Below are 20,957 nucleotides of genomic sequence, written 5' to 3' on the forward strand. Positions count from 1 at the left end.
CGATTTTCAACTGAATTGAAAGATTTGCCTGCCATTGAGGCGGTAGATATCAGCAACTACCTCGTCTCACAGACATACTTTGACTTTACAAAGTTCAAAAACTGGTACGTTACACAAACAGACACATACGCTGTATTAACTCAGCTTTGACGAAGTGATCACTGACACACACGGCCATTTTCCCATTCGGCTCCTCCCGACCGGCAATTTTTCCGATGTTTTTCTGTCAATTTCTTGTATTTTCCCCCCTTATGAACAACAAATTTTGGCACACGATAAAAACTCCTCGAGGTTTGATCGATTTGAGCAACCATAAACGACGCAAAACATAGGCATTTTGAGTTTGTTATAGTGAGTCCTAAATATAGAAAATCACTTCCTGCCCTCCATCTGTATGTATCGCTATGGCAACGCAGTGACGTGACGTCATGTGAAAACAAGCTATTCCTGTTAATCCTATAATTTTATATTATTATTTATTTAAGGTGAATAAATTGTAATGAAAAATAAATAAAATTAAATAGCTAAAGTAAATCGTAAGTGGAAGTGCATCTGTCAATTCATTGAATGTTCAAAATATTATGAATCTTTATTTAGAAAAAAATACACATTGGTTGGCCTATTCATGAGCATACATCAGCAATTACACATGTTTAGGGGAATAGGGCATTGTTAATATACCATGTAAGGTGGTATGTGCTAGAAATGGGTAAACCACTATCAGTGAGTCTGTCCGTGGGGTGGGGGCGCCGCCGCGCCAGGCAGTGTCCCACATTGTCCCTCAGAAACATACCCCTTGTCCCCCCTTGGGCTTATTAGCAGGTGGTCACCCTATTTATAACACCATTGGTCCCTTTAAGCATTAAACCAATGGCTGTGACCATTGCCGTGAATCGCTCTGTGTGGATGGAGTTTTCATGTTCAATTCCAATGAGGTCCTGACAAAACAGCCTTGAATGGAAAATATATTGCCTATGTTTTATCCAATTTTGCTTGCAGGGGTTGTTTATTATTATGAGACGCGTGACCCTGCCAAGGGAAAAATCTCCAGGAGAGTTCAATAGCACCCCAGATGAGAAGAGCCAGGATGAACCAAAAACTGAGACTGTCACTGCAAAACAGGAACGTCTGTTCACCCTTCTGTGTAACAGGCAATACTCATTCTGCAGTATGTAGTAAAACATGCACTGCAAATTTCTATTATAGGCCTACATGAAAATTATGATTAACCCCTTAACTGTGTGAAAAAGTTGAAACAGTTATGGAAGTAAAAATTTACAGTAAATCAAATATACTATATTAATATTTTATTTTATATAAAATAAATATTTTACAAAATATTTTTTACTATAAAATGACAGCTATATATCTAACCAAGTTGTGTTCCAAATTTAAAGTTGATATCACAAAAATTGAAGTTCCCATGAGATTTTAGGCGTAGTACCAAAAATAGCCACCGGGTGCCATTGAATTTAATTGTATGCATTCTGCCATAACAAATTAAAAATTTTATATCCAAATATCACTTCTGTCACTAAATATGGAACCTTGAGATTCAGACCTTTCTGACAATATGTGTTTTGTCAAGATTAGAAATTTTTTGATAATAAATTATGAAAGATGATACCCAAAAGGGGAGGGGCCTCATAAAAAAAATAGTTTCTATGGTAACGCAACGTACAATTTCAAAACGGTGTTCACAGGATGAATTCTGAGTTCGTAAGCTTTCAAATGATACCTAATTTCTGATAACTACTAAAATATGTTATATAATAAAAAATAAATATATATATATTATACTTTTTAGAGGACTTTTTACTTTAAAATATAATTTTATCTTTTTTTATTGACAAATACTAGATTATGTTTTATTATGAACTTTTAGCATTAAAAACCAAAGTTTCAATTATTAAAAGTGTGTGTTGACTTCTTGTGACAAATGTGAGAAACTCCTGTAATGACGTTGAGGCGCACTCTTGTCATAAATTCATATATTACTCTTCATACATAACTTGTTAGAAAAAAACAGCGCTAAAATATCCATTTAGGAGTCTTAGACCTTTCCAACGATATATAGTTTGTCATGATTAAATTAGGATTTAATAGTAATATTTTGAAGTAAAGTTATTTGTCCCGCTAGCTAGCGGGACAATTACAGTTAAAGGGTTAATGCTGGTCAAAACAAACCATTATACAATGTACTCACTGTACTCACTACTCAACCTTAAGATTTTTTTTTTTATGAACAGTTTATTTCTGCTTGCTTGCTAGCTAAACTGTGGCCTATGCAGTGTGACAGCTCTTTTTTGTCTACGCCCTGCTGGAAAAAAAACCCTTTTTTCTGGTTTTAGCTGGTGTTCAGCTTGTCTTTTTGCTGGTCTCCCAGCTTAGACAGCCTACGCTGTTTTTTTTTTTATAAGGGACGGTTACGTTAATATTTCTTGTCTTATCAATTATGAATTGCTTAAAAGGTCAAAAAGTAACTGGATAATGCTGTCGGTCTTTTAACATTTATATCGTAAAACATGTAATAAATGTTAAAAACACAAATATTAAATGTTAAGCTACTTGCATCTTACCTCATACTCCTTCACCGTTAAAACCGACGCATCGCGCTGGAATGTTCTGGATCTGTGAACGGAAGCCTACCTTCTTTGATTTGATTGTTAATTATGGACTGCTGAGGAAGACCACCTCAAAAATCACTTAAAACTTTGTCATCCTAATGAGAGCAGCACGTTAAGTGCAGCATCAAGAATATCAAATGTATGATGATATATCTATGGTGGTTTCAGCCCTGTCTTTAGCGATATCCACCTTCAGACTTCCTCTATAGGATTGAACATTAAGAACATTTAACAAAGGCAGATCTACATTTCCCTAAGATTTCTTCATTAGTTCCCTATTATTTGTATAAGAGAATCATTGCAAGTACTCAGAAAACAAGCTGATCAAAGACAAATTAAGGAACATAGACAACACATCAGACAACTGGATGTTTTATAATTTGCATTTATTTGAATCACTGCCTTACAATTGGGAGAACAGCTGTAGACCTCCTGGAATATTTATGGAACTCTCTCAGTTGTTGGAGGGTCTGGAAAGACAAAGAAAAACATGATCAGATCAGAGAAAACATGCTGGCTGCTGGATTTAGACTCTAAAGGCCCTGAAATACTTCTAAACATTTATCGAAGAAAAAAAAGTTTGTCTGGAGAGTTTGAAACAGATTGCCAAAGCAAACTTCCCGTAAAAGTTCGCACCGACTGGTAAACACCTACAAACTACCATTGGTCCATGGCGATTACATACTAGGTAGGTTTTTCTTGACTTCTTTGACATGGAAATCTCTTCAAAAGAAGATATTTTGAACAATGTCGGTAACCAGACAATTGACGGTAGCCACTGTTTTCAATAGTAGGAAAAAATATATATACTATGGACGTCAACTGGTTAACAACATTCTTCAAAATTATACTTTTGTGTTCAACAGAAGAAAGAAACTCATACAGGTTTGGAACAACATGAGTGTGAGTAAATGATGACAATTAATCCCTATCCCTTTAAATGTAGAGTTTCTGGAGGACTCACTTGGCCCATTCCACATTGAGAATGAGATGATCGTATCCAAAGCCCGACACACCAGCGATGGCTCTGGCTGCGTCCTCACGGCGGTGGAAGCTGATGAAGGCAAAGCCCTGGAGTGATGGCGAAAGAAGTCATATGAATTTCTCCAGAAAAATAACTTTCTTGCAGTGTAACAGTCATTTGATAAAAACAAGTCTGAGCAAATCGGTTTATTTTTAGGTGAACTACTAAGATCATGTTCCTGTTTTTGTTCATGAGTAAATGAATCGTTAAATGAATCACATCTCTCACCTTAGACTGGCCTGTGTTCTTGTCCTTGGCCAGATAGATCCTGGAAATGGAGCCGAAAGGCCTGAAAAGCTCCTGCAGATCCGTCTCCCTGGTGTCCTCGGAGAGGTTGGTCACGCGGATTGTAGCATTATCATCCGCTGCAGAGAAAATACCAACACATTAGCATTAGCCTTCATGACTGAGAACATCAGTGTTGGAGATCTGAATCTCAAACAGGCACCTCTGCGGTTAGGCTGCATGGACTCTCCTCTGCGAGTGCCACCGTCCCGCAGGCTGGGGGGAACATACTTCCCAGTCTTGCTTTGGACCGGTTGGGCAGGCTCGGGCTCTAGATATCAAAACAAAAATGATTTATGTATATAATTATTTATGTAAAAAAATAAATAATAATCTACTCCAAAAACATGCTTGCGTACCTGTACCCGCTGCCTTCTCCTTCTCTCCCGTGGACAGACCCAACTGCTCGGCCAGTTCCTTCTGCATTGGACCGAGCGTGTCCTTGTACGGACAGCGAGTGGTCCAGTGATCCCCCTTACAGATACGGCAAGACACGATCTTCTGACCTTTCAGCTTGTTCATTGGGTCCTCATCTTGGTCTTGAGCATTCAAGTCCTGTAAAACAGCAGAGAGAATCACTTCAAGTTGGCATCGGTACAACAGGGAAGTGAAACGCGTCAAACGACTGAAATGTATCAGCTTGCACCAGAACATGCAGAACTGACTTACAAAACACTTTTCAGTTCCTTGGTATGGATCAGTGTAAAAACTGGGAGTTGATCACTATCATACCTCTTTACTGGAGATGAAGGTCATGAAGACGTCATCGCTCACTGTAGTGGTGGCAACATTCGGACCTGGTTGATCAAATTCAGAGTTGCCAAATTTCTTCCAGTTCTGTTGGGAAAAGACAATCAATCTCTCAAAAAATCTAGAACAATATGCTTAATGGAGATATGAATAGGCCTGTCACGATTATTGATTAATCGTCTAATTGTGCAGTTTAAATTTCAATAAAGAATTTATGAAATTAACTGTTGTAATTAGGGATGCACGATATATCGACCACATATCGATATCGGCCGATAAATGGTCTTTTTTGATGTTATCGTTATCGATCCGATAAGAAAATTGGGCCGATATATCAAAGCCGATAGATAATAGATTATTTACTTCAGTTGAGAGATGCCGCTGTTCGCCATGATGGTTCTGAATGATTGGATTCACTTCGAAAAGGAAGATACAGTTCCGTGCAACATGTGCAGCACAAATCTGTCACATAGGCCTCATAACATTATAATAAAAACACGCCTGTAAAAGAATGTTGTGAATTCTTGTTCGCCAGTGTTTCAGCGCGACGAGCGCGTTGTTGTGGAAAGAGCGCATCTATGGAGTTAAGCCTTCATGACAAGCACAGTCGAGTTCTCTTGAGCATTCGCAGCATTCTGTGCCATTGTAAGTTGTAATATGTTTATTTTGTGTATATATATCTGATTAATCTAATATAGGATGCGTTTGGTTGAGTTAATGAACGATGCAGTAGCGCTTCATTGTAGGCTACCGGTGATCATCTTTATAGCCTATTTAGCGTGCGCGCAGCTCAAACAGCAATGCACATTTATAACTATAATTGGGACTGTCATATACATGCCATTATAATGAGAACACTATTGTAATAAAACGTTGTGAATTCTCTGGGTTTAGTTGCCGTTTCAGCGCGTTGTTGTGGGAATAGCGCGTCCAGAACAGGGATTAGCCTACTACAACATTATGACCAGCACAAGTTCGATTAGGCATTCACGTCATTTTGTGCAGATAAGTCGTAATATAAAGTTGATGTAAAATAAATATCTGATTAATCTCACATATGATGCGTTTCGTGGATTTAAACAACCTGCTAGAAAAGTTCTTCAGTTTCCCGGTGCTCGTTCTCTTCAGCATCAGATTAAACAACAATGCAAAACATTAAAAGCTATGATTGGGACTGTCATATAATTATAATTGTATTCACTATTGTAATAAATTTGTAAATTCTTTGGGTTTGCATTCTTCAGCAACCGTTGAGTTGATTAACCTTCTAGCAAAGCGATTCGGTTTAACGTTCGTTCTCTTCAGCTTCAGCGCGTGCAGCTCACACAGCAATGTCATTTGAAACAGTAATTAAGCTATTAAAGATGTTTACTATCGCTGTAATATTAAAAATGTCTATTTTTTTTCAAAAACATTGTGTTATAATTAATAACTACCATTATTTTGTTCTCGTATTATTTTCATCAATGATATGGTTTGATAAAAATAATTTCCTTATTGTCCGTGCAGAGGCGATTCCATTTTATTGATCCATTTTGTTTCTTTATATGCAGCCCAATGTTATCCAATGACTTGTTTGCATTATTTAGGCATTTTATTTTTTGTTAGGCAATAGATTTTTTGATAACACTTTACAATAAGGTCTCATTTGTTAATGCATTAACTAACAGAGAGCAATAGCCTTTGTTATAGTAGTTAATAAAATATGTGTGTTCATGTTAGTTCACAGTGCATTGACTAATGTTAACAGGAACAACTTTCTTAAAAATGTCTTATAAAATTGTTGGTTCATGCTAACTAATGCTAACAAAATTAAACCTTATTATAAAGTGTTACCATTTTTTTAATAAAGAAAGTTGCCCATAGGAGTGTAAAATTAATTTTAAAAGTTAAGGAATCTTACACTGGTTCAAACTAGGCTATACTGTATTGTATATGTTTGATTTATGTTAAAAGTGTTTGAGACAAGGCTTTTAATGGTGAGCCTTTTGTTTATGTATACAGGCTATCAAAGTATATAAAAATTTTAATTTAGATTTATCGGCCAATATATCGGTTATCGGCTTTCAAATGTAAAGAATTATCGGTTATCGGTATCGGCCAAAATGTTCATATCGGTGCATCCCTAGTTGTAATGTACACAAAAGAAACTCTAAGTCTTATATAAATATTAATTTCATAGCATTTAAGTAAAATATATGAATATATTCAGCTTACACTAAGTAACATTAAATTGTTAATCGCAATTATTTGTTTGACAATTAATCATCAGCACAAAATGTCATGATTGTGACAGGCCTAGATATGAATATATTAAAGTCAAATGAAGACATACCTTCCTCCTGGCAACTGCTTTGGAGGCCTTCCGAGTCTCAATTTTAAACGTCCTGATAATCTGACCAGAGGAGCAACGAATAAATATGAAACCTGAATTTTCTGAAACCCTTTCACAAGTACTTTATAATATAAAGAATATAAAACTGTACTGACCTTGCACTTCTGGCCATCTTCATCTATCTTGTATTCTGTGTTAGTCTTGATGTTTCCTTTGACAGTCTCTTTTGGCGAAGGAAGTGAACCTGTTGAGAAATATTTTATGTAAACTGATCCCTCATAGATGCATTACTATGGTTAGTTCACATGGCAGGTCAAACAGAACAGTATGCACATGTGTCAACTAATACTATTTTTTTTTAATTCTCATTCTTGTAGAATTTTTTTTACAGTTTTAAGACCTCAAATTCATTGACTGCATGGAATAATAGTATGTTTAGTGCTGTCACATATCCAAGTGAACTGTAAAAAATCGAAAGATTATTTAAATAGTGGAAAAAAACTGCAACCTTCTTTGCACATCTATTTTTTTTACTCAATTTGCCTAACTGTCACTACTGACAAGTAAATAGTATAGCACAGTACATTGAACAGTACTGTTTAATATGGCAAAGAAGTACAGTACATTATATAATATTATAGCTGGGTGTAGTATAGCATTAAATATATATATATATATATATATATATATATATATATATATATATATATATATATATATAGTAGCCAGCCCCAGTACAAAGCACCAGCTGACTTCTTCAGTTAGGCATCCTACTCACTTCCTGTACTTTTCACAATAATCAGAGTTTTTACATATCTGTAAAGCATGTTCTCATATGGCTTCATGAAATAATGAAGGAGTGTGTGTTAAACACGTGTGTGTGATAATATTTAAGCGCAGACTGCGCTGCGGCCTCGTACCTTCATCTCCCTCCTCCTCCACCTGATCAGCCCAGCTCGGCTTTGAGCTGTCGAAAAACACAAATCATTAGATGCCTATTAAACAGCAGTAAGAGTCAGTAAAAACGATATGAAAAACTTACTCGTCAAATTCGATCGACGGCATCTTTACGGGTAGTCTCGAGCCTCGAGAGGAAGCGTTTCCCGGCACAGTCTGCGCTCGAAGAGAGCACGCGCTGCGCTATAGCGACCCCCGTGCGCGCGGAGGACGACTGCAAGCACGAGGGAGATACAGTAGTGTGCTAAAATTCGGTGTTTTTTCCCCTCCTCTCTTGGTAAAGATGAGATAAACGACGTCTCCTAATTATATTTCATCTATCTACGTACTAGGGACATAAGAAAATGCGTTTACAAAAAGTTACCTCAAAAATGTAATAGCAACACAACTTTTCGGCAACACTCAAGTTAACTACATTAGTTAGCATGAACTAATAATGAACTTATATTATAATTAATCTTTGTTAATGTTAATTTCAACATTTACTAATACTTTAATAAAATATTGTTAACATTAGAACATGCCCCATAACATTAACAATGAACAGCTTTATTTTTATTAACTAACATTAACAAAGATTAACAAATACAGTAACAAGTTGCTCATGGTTATAGTTCATGTTAGTTAATAACTAATGTTAACTAATGAACTTTATTGTAAAGTGTTACCAACTTTTCCTATGAAATGCATAACATTATTTGAAGGTTATGAGCTTCAAATGTCTTGCTGAACAGCAGAAGGAAATATTTTCTCTAAAGATGCTTTAAATCGATATGTAGCCTATTGGGAAATTGGCTATAAAAAACTTGACTTAATCCTGCAAAAGATGCAATATGAAATATACCCTGCAATATGAAATAATAGTCAGAAAAATGTTATTATTTGAAATGAAACTTATTGATCCTATATCAAACTATAAAAAAAGGGAGGCAGTATGCAACGCATTTTATTTTGTTGTGCATCATATTTCATCAGTTTGCATACACAAACTAATCTTAGATGATATTTAAATGCCTATTTTTATGGGCAAAGCTTTGTAGCTTTGACAAACATAATGCAATGCAACATGGTTGAGCGATTAACAAATACTTGTTCCTCATCATCTTTGACACCCTCATTTTAACATGTGTTTTATTTATTTTTTAAATGGAAAATCAAGTAAGCATCATTTGCTTCATTCCAGTAAGTGTTCATCTTGAAACATTACTAATAATATAAAAGTTATTCCTATGTTTACATTATAAAAATCATTAAAATTATTGTATGTGTAACACAATCTGAAGGGGGACGTTTTTAGATTTATATCAGACGACAAAAGTCATGCAGTAGATTATGTCCAACAGGTTTTTCAGCAAAGTTAAATTTGCATATTAAATATACAGCATACTCCTTCACATCAGTTATGCATTAAACAATATTAGTTGCGAAGTCCAATGAAAGTAATATTTTAAATTTCAATGTACTGGAATATTATTGGGGCTCAATATACCCCAAATCCACAGTTTTTAAAAAGAAGTGCTTTTCTGGCTAATATTTATTTATGATACTTAAAAAAAATAAAATAATAATATATATATATATATATATATATATACACACACACACACACACACACATACACACACACACACATTGACAAATCGCCAACATTTTGGATCTAAATACATTTGCTTTATCACAATTTTTGCTTCATCTGATCCCCATCTGTTATGCACACACAGTCTTCAATTCAGTCTTCCCTTAAATATCTTTAATTGCATTTTTTTTGCAGCTTCAAACACATATCAAGCATTTTTATAAGTCACAGTCAGAAATGTTCTTATTTGCATACAAATACAAATTTTTGAACACAAAAATAACACAAGGAAAATGTGGTTTGTCTATGTGGTTTTCAGACGTTCAAGAACAGAGTACAAGCTTTAGCAGAAAATCGTCACCCATGATGTCAGATTGACAGAGATGAGATTTTGGCATAAGATAAACGTGTGTAAAGGTTATTCATCCGAGCTCCTTCCACAACAAGCTGTCCGTATGCTGTCAAACACCGCCATGTACAAAAGCGGATGAATGCACATGTTCAGTGTGGTCAGGCCTTTTGACACTTGATATGAATTATACACCCAGGGTTTGGTATGTTTCACCAGCTTCAGATACTCGTGGTAAGTCTGCAGGACGTGATAGGGCACAAATGACGTGGCGTAAAGGATGCAGACCAGAGCGACCAACAGAGCTACTTTCCTCTTCTCTAGAGTGGTTATGTTTTTATTTTTCAGAATAGTCCAAATCACACCCAAATAAGACCCAAAGGTAACAACCAAAGGAATCATGAAGCCCACAACCATAAGAAATAGCTTGTACTTAAAATGGGAATTTAGCAGTTTTTCATCATGGCATGAGACACAAAGAGTGTAGTTTCCTTTCGATTCGGTTCCAGCAAATTTGAAGACCGGCGATAAAGCGATGATCACGATGGACCACGTAAGCACGCTTGCGATCTTTGCATGTTTAGGGCGCACGTAGCTATGGGTGAAGAATGGGTAAACTATGGCGACAAATCTGTTGACGCTGATGCACATGATGAAGAATATGCTGACGTAGAGGTTGCAGTTGAAGAGGAAGCGTTCGATTTTGCATGCAGCATCTCCAAAAGTCCAGTTCTTATTTTTGGCATAGTAAATGATGAGCAAAGGCAAGGTGAGGACGTAAAGAACGTCAGAGATGGCCAGGTTACAGGAGAACACTACTCCAGTGTGCCAGTTCTGCCTCTCTTTGGTCGCCAGGAGCCACAGGGCAAAAACATTCCCCAACAGAGCCACACACATCTCAATGCCATACATGGGGGGGAGGAGGCCGGTTTGAAAATTATACATAGAAATGTTGCTCATTGTCTCTGGTGTTCTTTGACCCCTAAAAAATACAAACAGAGTTAGTAGTAGTCACTTAATAATTCATTCTTTTTTACAACGTAAATGAATAAATCAAAAACTTACTTGAAGGCACACTATAATTTTTCGCCACTACCCAGCCAACATGTCCATGTGGGCCCCACATGGGTTTTCTCAGGGTTATATGGGTGTCATGTGAGCTTGGGCTCAGAGTGGGCACTTTGATGGGGTTATTATGTATGGAAGCCGCTTTAGTTTAAATTGTACTCAGCGTTACTCGTCGTAATTGCATTGTAGAAAGAATTCATTAGAGAGTTCTACAATTCAATTCTTACTAGTAGCAATTCCAATTAGAGAGCTCTCGAATTCAATTATTACTATTAAGAATAACAATTGCAGAGCTCTCTAATTCATATTTACTAGTAACAATTCCAATTAGAGAGCTCTACAAATTAATTTTTACTAGTCATATGTCTCCATTGACTTCCATTCATTTTTAATTACAGAGCTCTACAACTGAATTGTTACTAGTAAGAATTGAATTAGAGAGCACTCTAATTTTAATCCAATTAAAAACGGTCCATGTCCTGGTTAAAACTGCTTATTTCTCTGGATTTAAACATTCTTAGAAACATATGGGATAATGTAAGTACACAAATCAACAAAATATATTTGTTCTAGTGGTTTTGGGATATTTTGACTTTCTTCTAGAGTTGCTGTAGGCCTACAGCCAAAACAATCTTTGTTGCATGAACCCTTGTGCGTCAATGAAAAAAAGTTACACATTGGTCTATAGAGGAGAAAAATGTCTGTGTCAAAAACCGTCATACAAATGTTAAGCTTGGGAGCACAGTGTTAAGTTTGGTCTCATTTTAAAGAAGACCCTTGGGAGATTATTGTTGAAATAAAAAACAAAACAAAAAAGTTATAGAGGTTTAAGCTTATGAAAATGATTTACCAACACACGCACACAATTAAAGCTGCATTATTTATCCAATTGGCTCTATAACATGCAGAAGCAAAAAACAGGAATAAAGCGAGTATTTGCTTTAAATTTGCTTTAAATCTGCCAACAGAATGAAAGCCTATTAACCAAGACTGCATCATTTTAAATGGCACTAGGATTAAAAATAGGAAATAGGAGTAAAATTCCAAAAATACACACCAGTGCCAAAACACAGACAAAATGATTCACAAAGAAAAACTGAAAAAGACAAACGTGCCCACAAGGTCGCAGAAAGGGTTAATTTCCTATTATCACTGTAAAGCTGATTTGAAACTATCTGTATTGCATAAAGAGCTATATAAATAAAGGTGACTTGACCAGTTATTTGGTTGACAGAAATCCGAGCAGTATGTCTACACTGCAAAGATTATACGTTAAAACAAGTTTTTTTGCATTGCTTTAACTCAAAATCAAAATAAGTCAAGCAATTTAATTTTTTATAAAGTTATACAAGATTTAACTGAGGCTCTAAAATGAACTAACAGTAATACTTTTACCGTATTTAACTTGGTTAATGTTTATTTTACATATACATTTAAGATTTCAAGTTGTATAAATGAACATAAATTGTTTTCTATTGTTAGTTTTTTTGTACCATGCATTTTGTTAAAGCCAACAAATACACTTTTACATAATACACATTTTACAATTTGAAATTTAGCTTAGTTTATAAAAGATGTAATTATTAAAAAAAGACAAATAACCACCTGCTTAGTCACATCTGCACTGCAGTTAGCAAAGTGTAATGACTAAAAAACAGCTCGATGTGCACTACGAAACATGTCTTTTCAGCACTTGTAAATGGTGTTTATGATATGAGATGGAGAATGTATCTGCATTGCTTTGTTTCTAATGTTATTTGTTTTAATATACAAGTTTTTGAATTTGCTGCAAATTATGAAATTCATTAACATTTCACCATATTTGGAAACACAAGGCTAAGAACTCTTAATGGGTTTAAATAATTTCACCAAATAAGATTCAAGCACAAAATACCTTAAAGTATTCAAACCAATAAATCCACATCAAGTACAGTTATATATCAATTACCCTTTATTCAACCGACACGTGTGATAACATGTTAATACAAAGTAATGTAGGCTACTTCTGAGCACATATACACGAGGAACTCAACAGAAACGTTTTTTTTTTAAATTGTATGGAAGAGTTATATAGTTACATTATTTAAAAAAATCTAAAAATTCTAATAAAAATCAAACAAGCTGATCAAACTTACCAAGTATCTCTGCTTTACTAAATACTCCGACAATCACTCTTGAAACGTGTCAAACTTCCTGTCTCATGCAAAGGGTGCCCCCTTTTTTTTTAGAGAACAAAGTGTGAAATCACTCAGACAAGCACAGACAAGCACACTAGAGTGCTTGAGTGACACTGTAAAGAATATGAACGACCCCCAACAAAAGCTGCATGGTGGTTTTAAAATTTATTGGCAATTGCTCTCAACTCTATGAACATTTATACAAGGCACAATCTGACATTACGCAGAATTATTGCTGATGTTTGCATGGAAATTATACATCAGACTTGACGCATCAGTGAAGCAACAGTCCCACCTTGTGGTTCATTTCGTTTCCTTTAGCTTTTTCCTTTTTTGTGCCTGAAGTCCTTTTTTCCTCCAGCGCCTTTCTGCCGTTTCAAAGCATCACGTCCTTTAAATGTTTTCTGTCCGCCGTACTTCTTTCCAGTTTCTCCTTTTTTCTGCCCTGCAAATCTATTGCCCTTTCCCCCTTTTGTACCAAACCTCTTGCCTCCTTCACTCTTCCTAAACCTGTTTCTCCCCTCCACCGCTTTTCTATCCCCAAACCGCTGTCCACCAGCTTTCTTTCCCCGATCAGGCGACTTAAAACTCTTCCTGTCTTGGGGAGGGCCCTTCCCCGGTGACAGCTTCCTCTTTTTGAAGGGTTTCGGCGACTTTCCGGGGCCGCGCTTCCTTTTAGCACCAGGAAACATGTCTGAGATAGAGTCAAAGAACAAAATTACCACCACTGCAAACAATAAGAGTAAAACTTTGCAAATAATTGGGTATGAAATGATACCTTCGTCTGGTTCCTCCCCTACAGCCTGTCTGTAATAATCTGCTTCGTCCTCAGACTCCTCGGCTGGAGGCTTGTCCTCCTGGTTCCCAGGATCCTCCACTTCATCATCAGACACCTGTCCTTCCTGCTGCCCCTTTCTCTTGATTCCCTCCAAGCTCCTTTTCCTTTAAGAAATTAAATACTTTTAGGACCAAATACTATATAATTCACATAAAGACAGCAAATTTACCATAGATATAATACTGTTTACAGCTTTTTGCCAAATAAAGAAAAACAAACATGATGCGCGTTTTACCTTCTCTCTGTCAGTTAAGTCCATTCTGAAACGCGTCTGAAAATTAACTGTAATTCCGCGAATACTTGTCATACAGGCACGAGTGTTTTTCCATAATGAAGCTTGAACTCTCTTCTTTTAAATGAATTAATTTATATAAAAAACAAATATTCTCAGTTTATGTAATCTGTATGAAAAGAGAGAGATGTCAGTATTTTTCTTTCCAGCTCATTATACCTCATTACGCGTTAATGTGCCACGCCCACGGAGAGCGCGCGGTATTGAAACGCAAATGATCTAAGGCAAGCCATTCAAACATGTAAACGCCCACATCAGCTGGATTATAAAACACATCGTGTTTAGTAAGTATCTTGTACAGCTGTGTACACAGCGTATCCTTTCGGTGTGAGGAATAATACTATCTAATAACCCTGGAAAATGTACCAGAAGTGGTAGTTTCATTTCGAGGAGCAACGGATCCAGCTGACGTAGTAAGTCATTTATTCTTAAGTGCTTTGTTCTAATCGCGATATTGAATAGTGTCTGACTGTAAACCGCAAAAAGACTGTTTAAATATGAATTGCGTGTCTGTGTGTAGGCTAAATGATGAATGAACGGCACAGGCGCGCGCACTGTTGTTTACTAGTTATACAGCGTGTGTCTGTGCCGTTCATTCACTCTCACACCTACATTAGTAAACGTTATGTTTACATGAACACATCCAAACTATATTGCTATAGCCTAAGATGAGTAAAAATATACTGAAATATGTTGAAATAAAATGTCTGTATAAGCAACAAGCTGCAAATTCACATGTATATACTAATATATCATACACAGTATGTTACAGACTAAATATGAATGGTTAGACAAGATTTTGTGATTAGTTTTGGATAGATTATAAAGTTTTGACTGTAAAAAAAGACTACTGTCACATTAAATAGGTAAGCTTTTGTTCACCAATTTCTGCTCATAGTTAAATATACTATATGATGTTTTGTCAAAAATAAAGTAGGTATATTGAATTATCAACTAAGATGTTATTATAGTGTTTGTTCCAATATTCAAACTAATGAATCCTTACCTTTTTTAATACGCATGATAAAATGTATACTTTTTACAAAGCAATACACTTGAAATATTGTTAAAATTGTAATTGTTGTTGTAATTGTAACCTATTTGTAATTGGTTACAATTTCTAATTGTAAAATATGTATATATAGATCATTTCTTTTGTCCTCGCATTCTTTGGGACCCTGTGACACACCATGTGTGAAAGGGCTAATTAATATGCAGCTCATTATGCGGCACATTATCCGGCCTTTGTCTTCTCAGGTGTGAACACGCCTCCACGCATATTGGCTTTCCAAACAAAAGGTGTCTTATAAAATTTAAATAATATATTATTTTGTGTAAATGATTAGGCAGGATGATTTTCAGATCATTTTGAAGCAAAAATTCTAGGCAACAACACTCATTAGTCAAAAGTCTTGTGGACACATAATTAGTATGTCTTTTGTGGCCTTATTTCAGACACTTTAAGTTTTAGTTTTTTCAATATCCATGCATAAGCAATATTCTCTCAAAAATACAAACATGTACATACATGTTGCTCACATATTACGGTAGCCCCGTTTGTGCTATATAGAGTGAATTTACACCTTTGCCATTAACATGTTTATAAATAACTGAAAAAAGCACAAATGTCAGAGCATGTCAGAACACCTCAAGGACCCCAAAAAACCCTTAGACCTGAGAGGGTTAATACCAGGTGTAAACAGGACCTGAAGGCAGCGGCTTTAAAGAAACAGGAACTAAAATAGAGCTTTTCAGGCAGAGTGTGAAAAGAGGTGCTGCAACAAAGATTTTTTTTTTTTACTTTTAATCATGTAAATGCATTCTAGTATACCGTAAAAATTAAATGAGCATAACAGGGGCAAATTACCCACAAACAGCCCCCTGGTTAACATCACTGCTCTTTAACCATAATACTGCACCACATCTAGCATTTTATCACCACCAGATATGATGGTCTACTTACTTGTTCTGATCACGTTTTTCTTTTTTTAGAGCAACGTTCTGTTCTTGTTTTCTCTTCCGCTCTGCTTTCTCTTTCAGACGTGCCTCCTTCCTGTTCAGCATCTCCTGAAGCTCTTCCTCTGTTTTTGAGACTGTAGACAGAGCACAATTTGGACTAGCTCAGGATTACGCTCAGCAATGACTACGTTTTGTTTCTAGACGGTCTCTTACACAAAGCAATACTTACTTGTAGAATGATAAAGCACATTTCCTTCTCCCATGCCTTCTAATATCTTCACCAGCTGTAGAGTCATTCTGGGGCCAATCTGTATCAGAACAGACACCCATCATGTTCCAAACCCAGGTGAACGGCCAAATCAGGCAGCGTTTTAAAGGGTTAGTTCACCCAAAAATGAAAATTATCCCATAATTTACTCACCCCCAAGGCATCCTAGGTGTATATGATTTTCTTCATTCAGCGAAACAATCAGTTATCTTAAATAACATCATGGCTCTTCCAAGCTTTAAAATGGGAGTTAATGGTACCTGGGATTCTTTCTTTTGTGAACAATTGTTTTTATTAAGCAGTATAAAATATAAAAAAAAAAAAAACAACATATTAAAGTGTAACCCATGTAACCCAATCCCCCTATCCATCCACCCACTGACCGGGTAGACTTATACTGTTGCTGTTATACTGTTATACTTACAAAAACACATCGCTTCAGAAGGCCTTTATTAAGCCCCTGGAGTCATATGGATTACTTTATGATGGACGGATACACTTTAGGCTTCAGAATCTCAGGTACCATTCACTCCCATTATAATGCTCGGAAGAGCCAAGAAATTTAATTTGTCTCCGATTGTGTTCGTCTGAAAGAAGAAATTCATATACACCTAGGATGGCTTGAGGGGGGAGTAAATTATGGGATCATTTTCAGGTGAACTACCCCTTAAGGTATCACAAGCGACTTGACTAGTGGCTTGGAAGGAGTTTCCTCACCTCAGTTAACCGAACTGCACTCTGCTGAGAAGCCATGTTCCCACGACCCGAGTACACCTGAGGAAGCTCCGTGATGTTGTGATCCCCGTCCTGCTCGGCCTCGCTCTCAGAAAGGTTGACGCCTCTGAAAAGTGCAATGGACACTGAAAGTGTGATTTTAGAAAACCACCTACTTAAATTACAAATATAAGTATGAAGCTGGTGCATCAGAACGTTTACTTTGAAACATCACTGTTCCATCAATTATAATACATTTCATCATATGCATCAAATTGTGCCAATGCTCTCCAGCTCAAGGAAGACTAACTTCATGAGGAGCTCACTGATGTCCTCCAGCTTGCTCATGTTGGGGAACTTCTCCTGCATAAGCTTCTTCACCCCTCGACTCATGCCCACGGGCACCACCTTCAAGCTACTGCAGAAGGACATGGAAATGGGTAAGGAGACATCGTAACAAACCTCACAAGACAGCGTTCGTTTTAGGGTGCGTCAGTGCGTTTACTTTGAAAACAATCACAGGAAAGTCATGTTTCAAATTTTCATCATGTGCACATTTACTTTGTTACAAAAAAAACCTAACAAATCCAGGCTACTTACTAATGACGAAACTCCACCTCCTGAGACACCGGATCATAATTTAACAGCACACATCTTTTTATGCAGTTGAGGTTGAGCTGAGAGATAAGAGGTTGATGATTAAAACAAGCACGAAACCTTTATATTATGTCACAACTAAGAAGATAAAAATATCAGCTGGTTGTACACTTCACAGATCTCAGAAGACTATACTTTCATCATGAGTTAAGAAACGTTTTACAGCTGTGAGCGAGAGAGATACCTTGTGTACGTTGATCGAGGGGAACATGTTCTGGAACATGGTGGCCATCAGCTTGACATGCATGCCCTCTATGCCAAAATTATTCAGCACTAGCAAAGGATGATGCGTAAACTGCTGGTCATGCATCCTGTGCCTCTTTAAAGATGAAACTACATCTTTGATGAGTGTGTACTGGAACAAAGAGACAATTTGCCTTTAGAACAAATTAATTTAGAAGAGCATTCATAATGCGTTCAAAGTGAGACTGGACACATCAGTACGTTTACTTTGCAGAGACATCACTCAACAGTCAAAATGCTAAAATGTCATCATCTGTGCCCTCGAATATGATAAATCAAACCAAAGATAGTGCATTTATATACCTTTGCAACACGGAAATATAACGTTGGACCTTTGGGAAGCCGAGCAAGCCTCTGTGAAGAAAGAGAGAGCCATTTCAGTTTGTTAACATACTTTATCTCAAAAAGACTGAGAAGATGATCCATCCATACAGCAAAAAAGACATTTACCTTATGTAGAAAGCCTTACTATATAGTCATAGCCTCCAGTACCTCATTGCTTTTATTAATATTTTTAAAAACATTCCTGAAGCTCAAAAATTAGAGCATGGCATTAGCAACGCCAAGGTCATCGGTTTGATTACGAGGAAAAGCAAAAAAAAAAAAAAGAATTCAACGTAATTTGCTTAGGATAAAACCATCTGGTGAATGCATAAATGTAAATTCATTAAAGTCACAATGTTACCGAAGTATCGACATATCTTTTCTTCTGTTTTGTGACATACATTCGAGTGAAACAAATTATCAGAAAAAGCTTTAGGGCATGGTTCTGTGTGTTAGTAGTTGTTGATTGGATGGTGGAATATCTTAAAGGGATAGTTCACCCAAAAATGAAAATTCTGTCATCATTTATTCACCCTCAAATTGTTCCAAACCTGTATGAACTTCTCTCTTCTGCTGAACACAAAAGATGATATATTGAAGAATGTCGTAACCAAACAGATGGACCCCACTGGTTTTCATAGTATTTTTTTTCTGCATACTATGGACATCAGTGGGGACCATCAACTGTTTACTTACGCATAATCTTAAAAATATCTTCTTTTGTGTGCATACAGGTTTGGAACAACATGAGAGTGAGTCAATGATGACAGAAGATTCATTTTTGGGTATCCCTTTAATACAAGCTTGTAGTCAAGTGTAAGATAGGGGCGGAGTTTAAGCAGACTAAATTATTGGAGAAGACTGACAAACGTCATCAGAGAGAATTCTGTCATTTCACTGGAAGACTGAGTTCACATTTTTGTAAAAAAAAAAGAAAAAAAGAACAAAATAAAATAAAATATAAAGACAGAAGTATTGTTCACAACAAGAGTAAAAATATGCATTTAGAAAATAGATGAGTGAATGTTGGCCTCATAATGCAAATATACTCACCATGTTTACACAATTATCTGTTTTGGTAAATATTGAGAAGTGCGTGATTCCTAACGGTCCGGCCACAGCAACGAAATCTTTCAAGATGTTTTTCTTCCGCACCTGCAAATAATAATAATAATAATAATTCATTACATTTATATAGCCCTTTTTTACTGGGTAACGTTACTCAAAGCGCTTCCACAGCATGTGACATGAAACATGTCAGCGGTTTCAGTGTATGATCATGAGACTTTGAATTAGCGCAGAGTTGAACATCAGTAATCGCGAGGTTTACCTTCAAAGATCTGGCAGTGAAAGGCTCCATGACTCGTCTCATGTCCAACACCAGCTGACCGACATTCTTGCCGATCTGACCCCGTTGAAACACGAAGGTGTGCGGCACAGTGGAGTAAGACTCCTCCGCCAGAACGCTGGCAGCCTCGCGGGCTTTCTTCTGGTTCTTAGTCTATGAGATAAAAAACAGAAATGTAACAAATAACTCTTCTCTTTATTTTAGCGTCAATTTGCATCGTATTTTAGAGACACTCCACAGAAAGACAGGCTGATAGCCATGTCTCATAGTCTACTGTTACCTCTGGAAGGAACTTAAACACATACCTTTGTTTTCCCCATTTTTTATAGAACAGTACAACTTTTCCAAACTTAGAGTGGAAAACTGAACCTGACTTTAACGCGAAAATCTTAGCTAAAATATCTCACATGTCTTGTTGACTGGAGTCCATCTTGAAATTGAACATCCTGGAACTCTGCTGTTAACCATGTGGCGTGGTTGCGCATGCGCAGAAACAGTGTAGTGCACACTGTGCGCACGATGCAGGTTTGTTTATCATGCGCCGTCTCTTGGACGGGATGAATTACTACACACATCTGCATTGGTAGGTTTAAAGAGATAGTTGAACTCATAAGATAGAAAGATAGAAACTCAAACAGGTTTAGAGCAAACTTAAGGGTGAGTAAATGATGACAGCATTTTCATTTTTGGGTGAACTATCCATGCTTGATTATTAAGGAAACATCCACTGCTAATCCCAGATTACTCAAATATGAGTTACAAACGTTCTAAAAAGTTGCAGTATCGTCCTTTCTCTCTCTCTTTTTTTGTTAGTGTTTCTTTTTTATTCCTCGTTTTCATCTCTCACCTTTTCTTATAAACATAATACTTAATAAGGTTTAGAAGTCATCAGCTCAGTATTAAGACACTAAAAGAAAGTCCACAATTAACATAACATTATTTTAATTTCAATTAATGTCAATCATATGAATTTTAGCAATTTCCCACACATATACTGTAAAAATGCTGCCTTGTTATGAAAAAAAACCCGTAAAAAATAAAATTGATAGGCTCCTACAAGCTGTATTTCGACACATTGTCCAGTCATGGTCAGTCTGAGCGATGGACGGGGTCACAGGAGTGAAGGAGAGTGGTGTGTGTGGGACAGGACCAGAGAGGAGGGGGGC

General features: G+C 36.5%; 3 protein-coding genes across 3 annotated transcripts; all 3 read right to left on the reverse strand.

The window, feature by feature from the left end:
- Nucleotides 1–2,996: 2,996 nt before the first annotated feature.
- eif3g (eukaryotic translation initiation factor 3, subunit G) lies at nt 2,997–8,194 on the reverse strand. The gene is made up of 10 exons (XM_077213503.1): nt 8,064–8,194; nt 7,942–7,988; nt 7,177–7,265; nt 7,022–7,081; nt 4,669–4,773; nt 4,296–4,491; nt 4,100–4,207; nt 3,880–4,016; nt 3,592–3,698; nt 2,997–3,097 (listed from the first exon to the last, which is right to left on the reverse strand). Exons 1-10 carry the CDS (start codon nt 8,084–8,086, stop codon nt 3,082–3,084), a joined length of 888 nt encoding a protein of 295 aa, XP_077069618.1. The 5' UTR covers nt 8,087–8,194; the 3' UTR covers nt 2,997–3,081.
- Nucleotides 8,195–9,706: 1,512 nt separating this feature from the next.
- On the reverse strand, nt 9,707–13,185 carry p2ry11 (purinergic receptor P2Y11). The gene is made up of 2 exons (XM_077213501.1): nt 13,107–13,185; nt 9,707–10,885 (listed from the first exon to the last, which is right to left on the reverse strand). Exon 2 carries the CDS (start codon nt 10,861–10,863, stop codon nt 9,973–9,975), a length of 891 nt encoding a protein of 296 aa, XP_077069616.1. The 5' UTR covers nt 10,864–10,885; nt 13,107–13,185; the 3' UTR covers nt 9,707–9,972.
- On the reverse strand, nt 12,900–20,258 carry ppan (peter pan homolog). The gene is made up of 12 exons (XM_077213483.1): nt 20,097–20,258; nt 19,774–19,944; nt 19,497–19,598; nt 18,423–18,473; nt 18,061–18,231; nt 17,820–17,896; nt 17,530–17,637; nt 17,223–17,346; nt 16,467–16,545; nt 16,242–16,371; nt 13,927–14,090; nt 12,900–13,842 (listed from the first exon to the last, which is right to left on the reverse strand). The coding sequence occupies exons 1-12, from the start codon at nt 20,109–20,111 to the stop codon at nt 13,466–13,468; spliced, it is 1,569 nt and encodes a 522-aa protein (XP_077069598.1). The 5' UTR covers nt 20,112–20,258; the 3' UTR covers nt 12,900–13,465.
- Nucleotides 20,259–20,957: the final 699 nt, after the last annotated feature.

Source organism: Siphateles boraxobius, unplaced genomic scaffold (assembly GCF_051911475.1).
Source record: "Siphateles boraxobius isolate OS27281-9 unplaced genomic scaffold, OSU_SipBor_1 66, whole genome shotgun sequence".
NCBI lineage: Eukaryota > Metazoa > Chordata > Actinopteri > Cypriniformes > Leuciscidae > Siphateles > Siphateles boraxobius.

What these genes read in the sequence shown, in the direction of transcription:
- eif3g (XM_077213503.1), bottom strand. Translation starts at nt 8,086, where the DNA reads ATGCCGTCGATCGAATTTGACGA. An exon ending in CCGTCGATCGAATTTGACGA is followed by an intron (nt 7,989 to 8,063) that starts GTAAGTTTTTCA and finishes GTTTTTCGACAG; the next exon opens with CTCAAAGCCGAGCTGGGCTG. An exon ending in AGAACACAGGCCAGTCTAAG is followed by an intron (nt 3,699 to 3,879) that starts GTGAGAGATGTG and finishes CCATCACTCCAG; the next exon opens with GGCTTTGCCTTCATCAGCTT.
- p2ry11 (XM_077213501.1), bottom strand. Translation starts at nt 10,863, where the DNA reads ATGAGCAACATTTCTATGTATAATTTTCAAACCGGCCTCCTCCCCCCC.
- ppan (XM_077213483.1), bottom strand. An exon ending in TCACTGCCAGATCTTTGAAG is followed by an intron (nt 19,599 to 19,773) that starts GTAAACCTCGCG and finishes TATTATTTGCAG; the next exon opens with GTGCGGAAGAAAAACATCTT. An exon ending in TGTGCTTTATCATTCTACAA is followed by an intron (nt 16,372 to 16,466) that starts GTAAGTATTGCT and finishes CTCTGTCTACAG; the next exon opens with TCTCAAAAACAGAGGAAGAG.